The sequence below is a fragment of the Garra rufa genome, chromosome 12, assembly GCF_049309525.1.
Source record: "Garra rufa chromosome 12, GarRuf1.0, whole genome shotgun sequence".
Classification (NCBI taxonomy): domain Eukaryota; kingdom Metazoa; phylum Chordata; class Actinopteri; order Cypriniformes; family Cyprinidae; genus Garra; species Garra rufa.
Genome location: NC_133372.1, coordinates 22,552,236 through 22,567,841, shown reverse-complemented (window position 1 = coordinate 22,567,841; position 15,606 = coordinate 22,552,236). Strand labels below are relative to the sequence as shown.

Sequence of the window (15,606 nt, the reverse complement as noted above, 5' to 3'; positions counted from 1 at the left end):
TATAATACAGCTACTCGTGTAATATTGGTAATTTATATATTGATCTTTCTTAGACATAATTGTTTTCATGTAAGTTACCCTATGACAAATTTATTCAATTACCTTTACAGGCCACTGTAAAGACTTGAATCGATTTTACAATCTATTCGCCTCAGACGCCAATTTAAAGTGAAAAGGTCAATAGTTATACAAGACACTTACTCTCCATTGGCCTCTAGCTCACAGATTTCGAAGAAGACCATCAGGTCATATTTACAGTGGCACGGTCCTGCCGTGGGTCGTGTGAGAGCAGTCAGTTTGGTGGCAGGTACTATGCAGAGAAAGACAGAGCAAAAAAGAGAGTCAAATCAATATTGAGATAATCATAGACCAAAGGATATAATCATTCACTGGCAGATGAGAGGGACACTATAGTTTCACAGGAGAGAGGTAGATATGGATCACAGTATAAGAGGAGGAATAGACCATAGTTAGAGAGGAGCAGGAGTGGGAGATCAGGAATCCGATGTAAAGGCACACTGCTGTTAGAATGAATAAAGTCATGTGAAAAACAGTGATCCCTGAACATCTGCACATGCCAAGCAGAAATATTACAGGAATAGTTCATCCTAAAATGAAAAGTATCCAAAACTGTTGAACTTTCTTTCTCCCCAGTAACATGAAAAGTGAATTTCTGAAGAACATTCTGGCCAATATGTTTTCAATGTAATACGTTAACAAAGACTAGGGTCATATGACTTACGCACTGTATACGCACTATAAGTATTCTCATATAACAACTACATATTGAGTCAGTGAGTTGAAAGAGAACAGATAACCAGATTAGTTTGATTCATTAACAAATCCTTCATATTTTGTCAGCTAGACACAAGACACAAAATTAACTGAAAAAAAAAACAGACTTCTCTACTTCTTTCATTCTTTTTTAGAGTCATTTTGGATTTTGACAGCCCCATTCCACATTCATTCACATTATATTGAAAAAACTGATTAAAACTTTACTTTGAAGTTCCACAGAAAAATAAAAGCCGTGCAGTTTTAGAATACCATGAAGGTGAGTAAATTATGACAGAGTTTTCATATGAGGATGAACTACTCCTTTCCCTCACAATTTTTCTTATTTCTGTAAGACGAATATGATACTATATGTAAAAATATAAGGAATCTAACAACCAAAAACCTAATATTTAATAATAATGACACAAAACTAATATCCTGCAAAGGTTTAGGGACCACTGCATCATCAAGCACAGTTTCAAGTGACAGAACAACCAGTTTTACTCATGCACTGATACAATCTTATTCCAGTACTATTCATCAGTTTATTTCTGGTGAATGATGTCAGAGAAAAAGGCTAGAATAGTCCATCTGCTTGATGAGGTTTGTAAGGAGAGGCTGAGGGAGAGAAAAAGACATACACCCACACACAGTATTAACAGGCCGAAACACAGTCCCTGGAACAAAGCATCCTTCAGGCTGTCAATGCAGCGAGTTTGTTTGACTCCCAGTGAAATGGGAAAAAATGAGTGGACATATTGTCTAAACATCACCTATTTTTATATTTTTAAAAATTATATAAAAAAAAAGTATAATTTGGACTTATTTACAAACGGTCAAAAGTTTGGAATAATTAAGTCCAGATTGTCTCTTATGTTTACCATGGCTACATTTATTTGATAACATTGTTACAATTTAAAGTAATTATTTTCTATTTTAATATATTTTACAATGTAATTTATTCCTGTGACGGCAAAGCTGAAATTTTAGCAGCTATTATTCCATTCTTCAGTGTCAAGAAATATTTCTTATATGTTGCTTAATATTTTATGGAAACTGAGATGCATTGCCATTCAAAAGTTTTGGGTAAGCATGAAAAAAAAGAAAAGAAATATTACTTTTATTAATCAAGGATGAATTAAATTGATCAACAGTGACAGTAAAGACATTTATAATGTACTAAAGATTTCTATTTCAGATAAATGTTATTCTTTTGAGATTTCTATTCATCAAAGAATCCTAAAAAAAAAAAGTACCACTGCTTCTATACAAATACACTTCCAGTCATAAGCTTTTGAACAGAAAGTTTTTTAATGTTTTGTTGAAAGAAGTCTCTTCTGCTTACCAAGCCTGCATTTATTTGATCCAAAGTACATCAAAAGCAGTACAATTTTGAAATATTTTTACAATTTAAAATAAGTTTCCTGTTTGAATATATTTCAAAATGTAATTTATTCCTGTGATCAAAGCTAAATGTTCAGCATCATTACTCTAGATGCTGATTTGCTGTTCAAGAAACATCTATTATTATTATTATCATTATTATTATTATCAATATTTAAAACAGTTGAGTAAATTTAGAAAGATCCAAAAATCTGCATTTATATAGAAATTAATTATAGAAATTAATACTTGTTTAGCGAGGATGCTATAAATTGATCAGAAGGGATGATAAAGACATTTATAACGTTACAAAAGATTTATATTGCCGATAAATGCTGTTCTTCTGACCTTTCTATTCATCAAAGAAACCTGAGAAAATTCTACTCAGCTGTTTTCAAAATAATAATAATGTTTTTTGAGCAGCAAATCAGAATATTAGAATATTAATGATTTCTGAAGGATCATGTGACTGGAGTAATGATGCTAAAATTTCAGTTTAAAATCGCAAAAATAAATTACATTTTAAAATATATTCAATTAGAAAACTGTTATTTGAAATATTAAAAATATTTCAAAATTTTACTGTTTTTTCTGTACTTTGGATCAAATAAATGCAGGTTTGGTGAGCAAAAGAGAATTCTTTAAAAAAACATTAAAAAACTTTTGACTGGTAGTGTATTTAGCAGCACAAACATTTTCCACATAATACGATTTCTTAATCACCAAATTGTATTTATTATATTATATTATTGCAAGTGCATTAGACAGACCAGAGGTTCTGTTTCAGGGACATTCTTTGGCCTTAGGCACTCAGAACCATTACAGACCCGGCTTCTGCGCTTTTATTACTGAACAGATAGACAAGGGCGGGGCCGGCAGTCTGGCTTGCTCCTCCCCCTCAAGGAGGTAGGAAACAGCCATGCCTGCTGCATTGAGGGCGTGGCTTGACAGGGAGTCCACCAGAGCCCCATTGAAGACCTCTGGCAGCAGGTAGCGAATCAGCTCCAGGTTCTTCTCTCGATCAGGAGGGGTGTCGTTATCTGCGGCTACACCCACCACCAACAACATAAAGACTGTAACATGGGCGCACGGACCCCAAACAGCAACATAAAAAAGCCAACACAAGGACAAAGCCAAAAAATATGTGCTAAACAGCTTCAGCCTCAACATAATTTGGCAGGAAACATTCTTTTTCAAAACATGCAGTGGTCTATGAAGTGAAAAGGATGGGCTTCTATGTTAATGGTCATAAAAAATGGTCATAAATATTCATTGCCCTCACCTGGTTTGGAAAGAGGCATGACTCTCGGGAACTGTCGTCTGCATGGGCGCAACGGGCTAAAAGAAATGAGATCTGGCTGTCATTTCAGTATGTTTGATGGATGGATCCAGACATTTGTAGCATGTATTAATCAGAGTTGGAAATAATAAATATTGCCAGGATCTACCTAATGAGATCCTTGCAGAGCGGAGGGAAAGGCTGCTTCTGGTAATGTCCAAACACTTCAAATACGATTGGCTGAGTCTTTATGTACTCTATAAAGGACTTGGTCACTTCCACAGCAATCTGGAAAATCACAGAAACAAGTGTTGGTCTAATAAAAACAGCGTGACATAGTGATGTGTTTTAGTGTAAAGCTCACATTTTGCACATGATAGAAGCCAAGTGGTGGACCACGTCCAGTGTTCTTCAACGGCTCTGTGGAAAACGCTTCATCGTGCCTGTGAATAAAACTACAAACGGCGAGTTCAGTGAAAGTAAATTAGATACAGAACAATGACAAATGTCCACTAGTGGAAACAGACTTCAGAGAGGAACAGAGGCACTTACTTGAATTGGCAGAATATGTCAGCGTATTCTGCGGATATGCTTGACGCCTGCAGCACAGTAACTCTGAAAGTGAAGACTTCTCCAATCCTCAAGTGATCCAAAGCACCGTCCAGTATGCCATCAAGACCACTTTTGACAGGGCTCTCCAGCTCCTCTGGGTTAGCTATGACAAGCACATGAAAGAAAAGATGCCAAGTCAATGAAATATATAAACTCCATGGGACAACTGAAGCTGGCATATAGATTCAGACTTCAGAAACAAAAACTCGTATGTCATGTTTCCATTTATAAACACTACAGTTAATACTTTTATGCAGCAAGAATGTATGAAATTGATCAAAAGAGGCAGTAAAGGCAATAATGTTATTAAAGATTTCAAACACAATTTTTTATTTTAAAGATTAGTTCCAAGATTTTCATGTCTTTCTTTCTTTAGTTGAAAAGAAATTAAGGTTATTGAAGGAAACATTCCAGGATTTTTCTCCATAAAGTGGACTTGGTGGCCAGCGGGTTGAATGGCCAAATTCAAAGAGCTCTACATGATCCCAGATGAGGAATAAGGGTCTTATCTAGCGAGACGATCGATCAAAAAAAATGATATACTTTTTGTCCACAAATACTTGTCTTGCACTAGCTCTTTGATGCGGATGCTTCACACATTGCGTAATCATGTTGGAAGGTAGCATAAGGCGAAAAACTCATTTTCTCCTCCAACTTCTAAATTGTCCGACATCGTTGTTTTATCTTTTTTTTTTTTTTTTGTAAATGGTTTGCTTTGTAAACACTGGGTCAGTACTTCCACCTTCATCACGTCGTACTATTATGTAAGGCGTGGAGTCGAGCTAGTGCAAGATGAGCATTTGCTGTTAAAAAGTATATAAATGTACGTTTATTTTAGAAAATGACCAATCGTTTTGCTAGATAAGACTCTTATTCTTTGGCAGGGATCGTGTAAAGCCCTTTGAAGCTGCATTAAAACTGCAGTTTGGACCTTCAACCCAATGATCACTATTGTACACTATATGGAGAAAAATCCTGAAACATTTTCCTCAAAAAATGTATTTCCGCCTGAGGAAAGAAAGACATGAACATCTTGGATGACATTGGGGTGAGTAGATTAGCAGTTCTGATTATTTAATATCTTTTACCTGCACAGGTATTATTGTTGACTTCATCTGCTGACATCCCCATCTCTGCATTCTGGCCCTCACCCTCCACAATTCGCAGCTCTTCCTGAGAGACAGCAGCACGTGAAAGACCAGATGGACAGGATTCTGACTGGAACTGCTCAACAGGAAAGAGAAACACCTTAAGTCGGTGTCACGAATATTCATGTTGACAAATTCAGCATAGCTGGTCACAAGTGTACGGTGTTAGGATTCTCACACCTTTGACCAATGTAATTACACGTTTTTTCCAAGACTTCACTAGAAATTACTACTGTAATTGAACTAGAAAAGTTCATACTGGCTATACAAATTTCCATGACTTTTTAATATTTCATTTGTTTCATTTGCTTTTCCAGGCCTGGAAATAGCATTTTTTAAAGTATCTGTTGTTTCCGGGCTTTATAGACCCATGGGAACCCCCTGTTGTGTTTAGAATGGTTATCAGCATCTCTGTATTGGTATTGGTCAACCAGCTTGAAATGAAAGGCCATTGAAGCCAGTAAAAAGCAGCCCAGACTAGCAAATTCAAGCAGGTCTTTTCAGCTTTTTTTGGTGAAATATGTCAATTACAAGTGTTTAAATGTCAATACCTTCTCAAACTGCTGGTCTTCGAAAGAAATCTTGGCAGTGCCTGACTGTCGGACACCAGAGCCATAGTCTGGTGCCTCTTCATCGGCTGGAGGAAAAACCAGAGCACCTTCACATCACTTCCTCAAGAAGTCACACACAGTTTGCCCTTCATACTGTATATACCATCCCTAAACACATGGCCTAAATACATCCTCTAACACCAAAAAAACTAAGTATACATATCACTACATATTTAAATTAAACTGATTCAATATTTTGATACTTGACAATGAAATGATACATAGAAATATGCATCACTCCACTCACTAGTAGGTTCTGCAAGACACTTGCAGTCCCAATCTTACCTGATATTGCCTGTACGGCTACTCTGAGGAAACCTTTGACCTCTCCCTTCTCGTTGACGATGGCAACCCGATGGACCAAGGGCACAGGATAGAGCAGATTACTCAAATACACAAATGCCCTAAAGGAGAGACGAAAGAACATAATGTTTGTGCAAGGGACTGACCGTACAGCAAACAGGACAAACGCAACACTGAGCAACATACAGACACAAGCAGGCACTGCTGTGGCCCTGGACATGATTATTCTTCACAAATCAGTATACATGATATAAAACAGGAAGGTGTGAGTATTTAAGATTTTAGGTGAGTTTAAGGAGCACAGGATTGAAATGAAGATAAACCTTAAAAAATACACACAAAATAAATCTAAGATCACAATGAAAATTGGAGATTACTTTTCATTTACAGTTGAGGTCAAAAGTTTACATCTCCCTTTTTTAGAATCTGCAAAATGTTAATTATTTTACCAACGTAAGAGGGATCATACAAAATGCATGTTATTGTTTATTTAGTTCTGATCTGAATAAGATATTTCACATAAAAGATGTTTACATATAGTCCACAAGAGAAAATAATAGTTGAATTTATAAAAATAGCCCCATTCAAAATTTTACACCCCCTTGATTCTTAATACCATGTTGTTATCTGAATGATCCACAGATATTTTTTTCTTTTTTTTTGTTCAGTGATAGTTGTTCATGAGTCCCTTGTTTGTCCTGAACAGTTGAACTGCCTGTTTTTCTTCAGAAAAATCCTTCAGGTCAGACAAATTCTTTGGATTTTTAGCGTTTTTGTGTATTTGAACCCTTTCCAGCAATAACTGTATGATTTTGAGATCCATCTTTTCACACTGAGGATAACTGAGGGACTCATATGCAACCATTACAAAAGGTTCAAACGCTCACTGATGCTCCAGAAGGAAAAAACATTGCATTAAGAGCCAGAGGGTGAAAACTTTTTTTGCCTAAATATCAATTTTTTTTATTTAGTACTGCCCTTCAGAGGCTACAGAAATAGTTACATGTTTCCCAGAAGACAAAATAAGTTAGATTTACCCTGATCTTCACAATTCAAAAAAGTCAAACATTTGAGCTTGTACTATATAAAAGAACAGCTTTGGTCACTCAATATGTTTTTGTGTGAATGATCGTGGGGTATTTCGATAATCTAAATAAACATCCATGATCAGAACCAGAAATAGGACTGCTAATGTGTTTATTTAAAACCCAGATATAGACATTTAACTTAAAAATGATATATAGTGCATATTGATAATTAACAAATTTAAAACTCAACCCTAACTCTGTTAGTTCTTAATCCATCTGCCGTCAAGGACTACATTGCCCATACTCCATGAATGATACAGTTGTGCTGAACAAAAAAAGGGGGTTTGGTGAGGTACAAAAAAGCATGCTTGTGACAAAAAAAAGTGAAAATGTGAGAGTACTGGACAATGCGAGCGTGAACAGACAATACCATTAGCAAATACCAAAAAAATAAAGGTAAATAAGATACTGCAAAAAGCGGCCATACTGTCACAAATGTGCAGTGCATTGCACAAGCGCAACTTAAGAGTGTGAGCCAATTCATCAAAGGTTTCCATGTAAAATCTCACAAAAAAGGTCGAAATACGGCATATGATCTCACATGCCCAGAAGAGAGACAGCTGTGCTAGAAACCAGCTCTTTCATCTTGAGATATGTGAACACTCGAAGTAACCAAACAGCTGAATTACGGGAACCAATTAGTAAGTCATTAGATGAATAGCTATTTTCTCATTCATCAGACATTCATGCCATGTAACAAAAATCTGGTCTTGTTTGTTTCTGCGGTACACAAAACAAACAGCTAATATGAGTGTTTGGAGATAGCACTTCAAAGCTGACGGACCCCTTTGAAGAAATGATGCGGTGCATGTAAAGCTGGGACACAGACCTTGGCGTGACACGAGAGCCATAGCTGCGCTGGGTGGTGCCGCTGACATCCAGCCAATTCTGATTTCAATTATCACAATCATTTGGTCGAAATGAAACCCAGAAGCTCAAGGTGTGTGTCTGCAGCGATCAGATGAAAGTCAAATGTATGATAATGGAAGAAAACGGGGTAAAGTCCAGACATGCTGACTAAAATCCAGGAATCTTTCCCATAGGAAAGACAAAATCACATTAGAGATCTTTTTAATATCGTAAAAGTTTTTCCTACAGCAGTGAGGTGGAAATAAAGTGGAGACTTGCTTCTCAAATTTTTCTTCTGACCAAGTGACCCTTATATAAAAGACCATAAGACCCTCACATGTTTCCTCAAGAGATTTTAGCAACGTCACAAACAGATTTACCAGAAGGGTCATTGACAAATAAGAGCGGCTAAGGTAAATAAAAGGAAAATCTTTCAATTCTTAGAAATGTATTCATGTTGTTTTCACAATATATGACATATGGTGTAACCATCAAATAACAAGTATACACATCTTAATAATTATTTTCAAAGAGTTTTCAAATATTTTTTGAGGTAAAAGCATCATTTGGACAAATATCATGAATACATAATTCATAAATGTCTTTTTTCTTTTCTGTTTTTTTTTTTTTTTTGTGTGTGTTGCATCAAATGACAACCTGAACCAACCCATTAAAATAACTAAACCTTGTCATAAACATGTCAGATTATTTAACATTTTAATAGACTTTTTTTTTTTTTTTTACCTTGACACAGTCATGAGGGTCTGGAGGGGTCTTCTATTTACTATTTACTGTTTACATCCTGATCAAAGTACATGATATTAATATGACGAAAAAATACTGTAGGTCAACAACGGTCTAATTTGTGTTTACTTTTATACTTCTTTATTTCAAAGCTCACTCAGTCCATTTGATTTTTTCCCAAATTCGTTTTAAAAAGTTCTGGATTCCATTTTTTCCATTTTAATTTTTCTAGACTCTGTTTTAATGGTTAACTTAAAAAATATATAGATATGTAACAAAAACCATGTCTAATTAACTGAAAGCATTAGACACAATTTAACAGCAATTTATTAAAAGTTTTATTAATTACATTTTTAAGGCCCTAAGAAATACTTTTTATTTCTTTCTCATATTCAGTTTAAGTTTTTACCAAATGCTGTGTTTTCCATTAATTTCCTGGATTCCATTTTAATAGTTTTATTAAATGTTTAGAATCAAAAGCATCTCTAATAAATGTTATTAAAAAAGAATGTATTATTATTTTAGTCATTTCGTTTTTTCCAGTAAATAATATTTAAATAATTTGTCTGGTAAATATTCATTAAGAAACAATGTTTTAATAATAAATTATTAGTAAGTGTAGTATTATTATTACATTAAGTAATATACTTCTGTCACAGTTTCTTCAAGTTTTACCAACCTTTTATTTTGACAGGCTGCTGTGAAGACCTGTTTCTGTTTGTATATGTGACCCCGGACCACAAAACCAGTCATAAGGTAAAATTTTACAAAACTGAGATGTATACATCATCAGCTCACTAAATAAGCTTTCTATTGATGTATGGTTTGTTAGGATAGGACAATATTTGGCCAAGATACAGCTATTTGAAAATCTGGAATTTGAGGGTGCAAAAAAATTTAAATACTGAGAAAATCACCTTTAAAGTTGTCCAAATTAGGTTCTTAACAATGCATATTACTAATCAAAAATTACATTTTGATATATTTACAGTAGGAATTTTACAAAAAATCTTCATGGAACATGATCTTTACTTAATTTCCTAATGATTTTTGGCATAAAATAAAAATAAAAAAATTTGACCCATGCAATGTATTTTTGGCTATTGCTACAATATACCCCAGCTACTTAAGACTGGTTTTGTTGTCCAGGGTCACATATGATATTACAATAGTTTGTTTGGGGGCCGCACTAGAACATGCTCTCATGCTTGGTGGTTTGAAAAACGCATTGTTTTTCAAATAATTTACATTATTACAATAGCTTTCTCCCCAGGCTGTCACAAATGGCTCGATTAGTTCCAAGTTTGAAAAACGAAATGTGTTGTGATTGGTTAGCAGCCCCACTGCTTTGCTATTGGTGAAAAGCTTAGACGACGTTTCCATACTGCCACGCCCCTTCCCAAAGCAGCAAGTTCCCTGTACTCCACAAACTAGATTAAAGTGATTCTTATGTTTTAAATATGGATATTTTTCTTACAAAAGCACATCAAATTACTAAAGGAGGCTTTTACTGAACCCCTCGTCACTGTTTGCGGCCACTTCAGTCAATGCTTGCATTTATACAAGCTGAAGCATTCCGTAGCACAAGGACGCTTATAGAGTTATACAGTATGTTTCATTTTTATGACTGGATTCCAGTCTCACAGCAATTTTAAATTAATTTATAAACTAAACTTATTCTAAACTATCATCCTAATATGTCTAGCACAAACCGTTTGCTGTTTTGTGTATATAAAAGCAAGCACTGTCAAAATGTAAGCAAAAAGTTTTAGGTTTAAGTGTTTACATATACATCACAGTTTGTGTGAGTGCTGTGCACAATACCAAGTTTAAAAAGGGAAATGTTATACAACAACCCAGTCTCAGTGTGAAAGAGCTAGTTTCCTTTCCCAGCATGCTCCTGAAACCTCACCAACCTTCCCACTACACTGAACAATGGCGAGCGATCGTAAAACGGGTCCTCAGCCTTGCCGGAGCTTCTGCAGAGCTCTCCCTCATCATCATCATCCTCCTCCTCCTCCCCCTCCTCCTCCTCTTCCTCAAAATCCGAGCATGGGTCATCCGACAAGAAATCATCGTCCAAGTCATCCAACTCTGTCCCCACCTTCTTGTCACGCCACGACTGGACCAGCTCAGTGATTTCAGAGGTTGATGTGGGCTCAGAGGGGGTGGGGGAGGAGTTAGGGTCGCTCGCTTGCTCACTAAGGCATGTGGAGAAAAGGGGGTTTCTGGTATAGCCAAAGACACGGGAGCCCAGTTAGTATGAGGGGCCACCTGTCTATTTAATTGTTTCTGCTCGCAAGTGGGTAAGCAAACACTTTTAATAGGCCAACTGCGCTTAGTAGCTGGGTCATGGGCATACAAGACATACACAACCTAAAAAACACTCATCAGTAATTTGAACAGCAGCCTATCTAACAGGAATCCTTCAAAGGGATAGTAAACCCAAAAATGAAAATTGCACAATAATTTACTCACCCTCAAGCCATCCTAGGTGTATATGGCTTTCTTCTTTAGATTAATACAATTGGAGGCATATTAAAAAAAAGTCCTGGCTCTTCCAAGCTTTATAATGGCAGTGAATGGGATTTAAGATTTTGAAGTCCAATAAAAGTGTGTCCATCCATTATAAAAAGTGTGGGTTAATAAAAGCCTCCTGAAGCAAATCATCTGTTGGAAAGCCACTTTTTTGTAAACAAATGTGCAACAGTTATTGGAAGCTAGAGATTATGGTTTATGAAGTTTTAAATATGGATATTTTTCTTACACAAATGCATAGCTTTGTTTGAGAAGGTCTTTTTTTAACTGTGTGGAGTTATTTTTATGATGGATAGATGCACTTTTTTGGGTTTCAAAATCTCGACCGCCATTCACTGCCATTATAAAGCTTGGCAGAGATTTTTTAATATAACTCAGATCGTATTATTCTGAAAGAACAAAAGTCATATACACCTAGGATGGCTGGAGGGTGAGTAAATCATAGAGTAATTTTCATTTTGGGGTGAACTATACCTTTAAAAATGTCCAATATTACACTACCTTTCAAAAGTTTGGGGTCAGTAAGACTTATTTCTTAAAGAAATTATACATTTTTATTCAGCAAATTGATAAAGACAGTAAAGCCATTCATAATATCACTAAATATTTATATTTTCAAATAAATGCTGTACTTTTGAACTTTAACTAAAGCAGCACAACTGGTTTTAACATTGATAATAATTAGAAATGTTGCCTAAACACCAAATCAGCACACTGATTTCTGAAGGATCTTGAGACATTAAAGAATGGAGTAATGGCTGTTATGGAACAAAATAAATAAAGAGAATATTTCACAATGTTACTGTTTTTATCAATTTTTGATCAAATAAATGCTGGCTTGGTGAAACTTCTTTTTTAAAAACATAACAACAAATTTACCAGCCCCAAATTTTTAAATGATATTTTATAGGCATAGTTCACCCAAAATGCAAAAACTGTCATAACTTTCTCAAATAATGTCATTATCATGTTGTTCCAAACCTGTTTTCTTTTTGGAACACAAAAAAAGTTTCATTTTTGAATAATACTTACAAAATATTTTTAAAAATCAGCCAATATAATCAAAGTGAATAAGCATGGGGGCTGACAAGCTCCACAATGACAAAAAAAAAAACACCATTAAAGTAAATGCAGTTATTCACGATAAGTCTTTTAACATCATACAATAGCAATTTATGTGAGGAACAAATCAAAATCTAGTCCAAGAAAGATATTCACTTAAAAGGTTCACACACACACACACACACACACACACACACACACACACACACACACACACACACCCTAGCTCTCCTTGGCGTATTCAAGAAGAAACAAGTGATGTCCTGTTTCTTGACGCATATCTTCTTAATGAATCAGTCTGAATGACTATGCCGTTAACAAATCAGACTGATCCAGTTCTTGAGTTCCTAATCTCCCTAGGCCATTGATTCAGTTGTAGCAGTTAACAGCTAACTGAAGAGAAAAAATGATCAGTAACCATTTAAAATCTCTTTGTCACACAAAGCTATCATACACCATTAAAGAGAAATCTCTTTCACAGAGAGTTTCACAGAAGAAAGGAAGTCATACAGTTTTGGAACAACATGAGGGAGATTAATTTTTTGGGTGAACTAATCTTTTAAGATATAGCAAAGGCAGAGCAAGTCGTAGAGCTCTGAAGTAGACAGGGTAATAGGAAGCGTGTGACCTCATTTGAAAGTGCATGGAAAATCGATTTCATGCTCTTCTGAATAAAGCAGCATCAAAAAGCTTGCACTCTTAAAAAGCGTGTGGGCAATAACTCTGGACTTATTCCTCAGAGGAATAAGCAATATTACATATATCCTGCAGAGATCAGATTTAACCATAGCTTTTATTACATTTTCTCTTTCCAGCAGTTGTTCAGGCCTGCAAGATACTCTATTATTACAAAAACGTACAAAATCATGAGAATTTCTATTTTTGTTCTGCATAACAGAAATGAATTTACTTTCAATGGGCCATTCAAATATAAGCATAATTTGAGGAGAAATCTGACAGGAAATGTTATTACTCGTGGCCTTTATCTGACAGTAGTCAGAGAGTGCAGGAACCAGCAGGTCTGTCTGTCTATCCATGCTCTGATGTAACCTCACAACTCACCTTCCAACCAGACGGAACCAGGGAAACCGGTCGTAGAACGGATCGCCTCCAGTCAGCACACTGTCACAGTCTTCAAGGGCATTGCCAGGCACCTCAGCAGCACGATCATACATCTCCCTCATCAGATCCAGCCTCTGCCTGCAGGGGGCAGCATTACACATCACTTATAATGCAAATGCTGGATATACTGTAAAACTGACTCAAAATTGTAGCTGGGTTTCTCTTCATCCACAAGCATTTTGTGTTTCAGAACTCCGTTTTTATTACAAGTAACAGATTTTGTTTGTTGTTGTTGTTTGCTACTTTTAAACACCCTTTATGTCAATTTTGCTATTTCACCCATATCCAGAGTTGGAAAGTTTACTCTGGAAATGTAACAGGTTACATATTACCAGTTACCCTATTTAAAATGTAATAAGTAGTGTAACTATTTCAATTACTTTATTAAAGTAATGTAACTGATTACATTTGATTACTTTTTACATTTACAAGTTTTTAAACAAGAGAGCTAATCAAAAGCATCAGAATATTAACATTAATCAACATATCCTAGCTTTTTACAGAAAATATTCAGATGTAACCCCCGTTGTAATTATTAACATTTTTGGCAGTTACATTTATTTTTTCATTAAATAACGTAATGCCAATGCATGTAACAAGTTGCTCCCCAACACTGCCTATATCTTAGACTACATGATTAAGATAATAACTATTATATTTGTAAAACTACCAAAATAAAACAAAACATTAAATAGCAAACCATTTCAGTATTTATTGTAATTAACACAAATTATGACTATCCTTCAGTTGTTGCGTAATTTCCACCGCAACAAAGAATACAATTGTAAATTTAGTGGTTACCAGAGTCAAAAGAGTACCAATGGGTACCAAAAAGTGTTCATAATGGGATGAAATATGAGACATACACTATATTTCCAAAAGTATTGGGACACCCTGTTCTAATGATCAGGTTTGACTACTGTAGTAATTTCCATGGGTATAAATCCTAATGTTTAAGCATATAATGATATTCTAGATGATTGTGTTCTTCTATTTGATAGCAACAGTTTTGACACGACCCTTTCTACATGACAATGCCTCTGTGTATAAAGCAAGGTTCAAAAGGAAATGATTGATTCAGTCAGTGTGGAAGAACTTGACTGGTCTGCAGAAAGCAAAGCTCTAATCCCAGTTGAACATCTCTGGAGTGACTTTAAATGCAGACCAAACACCAATGACTTGTCATTTCTGACACTTCCAAAATGGTTGCAACATAGATGGAAATACAATTTAGAAATACATGTATTGTTTCCACCTTTGTTGCCAAATTTTTGGAAGTGCTTTTTTCTGTTCTAAAGAAGTGGTGTCTCAATACATTTGTCCATATATTGTCCATATAGTGTATGTATGTGTATGTTTAAAGTCACACCAGAGGTTATCAGCTGAGATTAGGACTTTGCTTTCTGCAGACCAGTCAAGTTCTTCCACACTGACTGAATCAATCATTTCTTTTTAAACCTTGCCTTATACACAAAGGCATTGACATGTTAGAGGGAGTTGTTGAGGAGGGCCCTATTAAAACTGTTGCTGTAAAATTAGAAGCACATAATCGCCTAGAATATCATTATATGCTTAAACATTAATATTTGTACTCATGGAAATTGCTAAATTGGTCAAACCTGTTCATTAGAAGGGGGTGTCCCAATACTTTTGGCAATATAGTGTATGTGAAAAAAATAAAGAAAAATCAAAATGGGCCATTGGGATACAGGATACACAAAATGCCAACAATAAAATTAGCCTTTGCAAAACAAAGGTGTCTGCCATTTTATTTATAAAAAATGTTTAAACTGTTTAAAGTATCAAACAACCCAGTAATTTCAAGATGTTGTGGAAATAACATTACTTGGTTTAAAAAAAGAATCTTGTGTAATGCCTATCCACTGTTGGATAATGACAGAACGCAAAATAAAAATAAAAGAAATTGTGAGACTGTAAATAATCGGTCTTACAGGATTACTCCACTTCCTGAATAAAAATCTCCTGATATTCATGTCTTTCTTTCTTCAGTCTCAAAGAAATTAAGTTTTTTGAGGAAAACATTTCAGGATTTTTCTCCATATAGTGAACTTCAATGGTAGCCTGGAAAA

General features: G+C 35.3%; 1 protein-coding gene across 10 annotated transcripts in view; it reads right to left on the bottom strand.

The window, feature by feature from the left end:
- kif1aa (kinesin family member 1Aa) overlaps nucleotides 1-15,606 on the bottom strand; it is an 85,760-nt gene that overhangs the window by 26,055 nt on the left and 44,099 nt on the right. For 6 of the 10 annotated variants that reach the window (XM_073852151.1, XM_073852152.1, XM_073852153.1 and 3 more), the window contains 9 exons: nucleotides 13,457-13,594; nucleotides 6,096-6,214; nucleotides 5,751-5,836; nucleotides 5,140-5,275; nucleotides 3,992-4,154; nucleotides 3,804-3,894; nucleotides 3,609-3,727; nucleotides 3,443-3,498; nucleotides 202-310 (listed from right to left, as the gene is read on the bottom strand). In XM_073852151.1, coding sequence (XP_073708252.1) covers nucleotides 202-310; nucleotides 3,443-3,498; nucleotides 3,609-3,727; nucleotides 3,804-3,894; nucleotides 3,992-4,154; nucleotides 5,140-5,275; nucleotides 5,751-5,836; nucleotides 6,096-6,214; nucleotides 13,457-13,594 — 1,017 coding nt within the window. Of the gene's footprint in view, nucleotides 1-201; nucleotides 311-3,442; nucleotides 3,499-3,608; nucleotides 3,728-3,803; nucleotides 3,895-3,991; nucleotides 4,155-5,139; nucleotides 5,276-5,750; nucleotides 5,837-6,095; nucleotides 6,215-10,710; nucleotides 11,023-13,456; nucleotides 13,595-15,606 lie in introns of all 10 variants that reach the window. The other 4 variants (XM_073852147.1, XM_073852148.1, XM_073852149.1 and 1 more) reach the window with 1 other exon arrangement.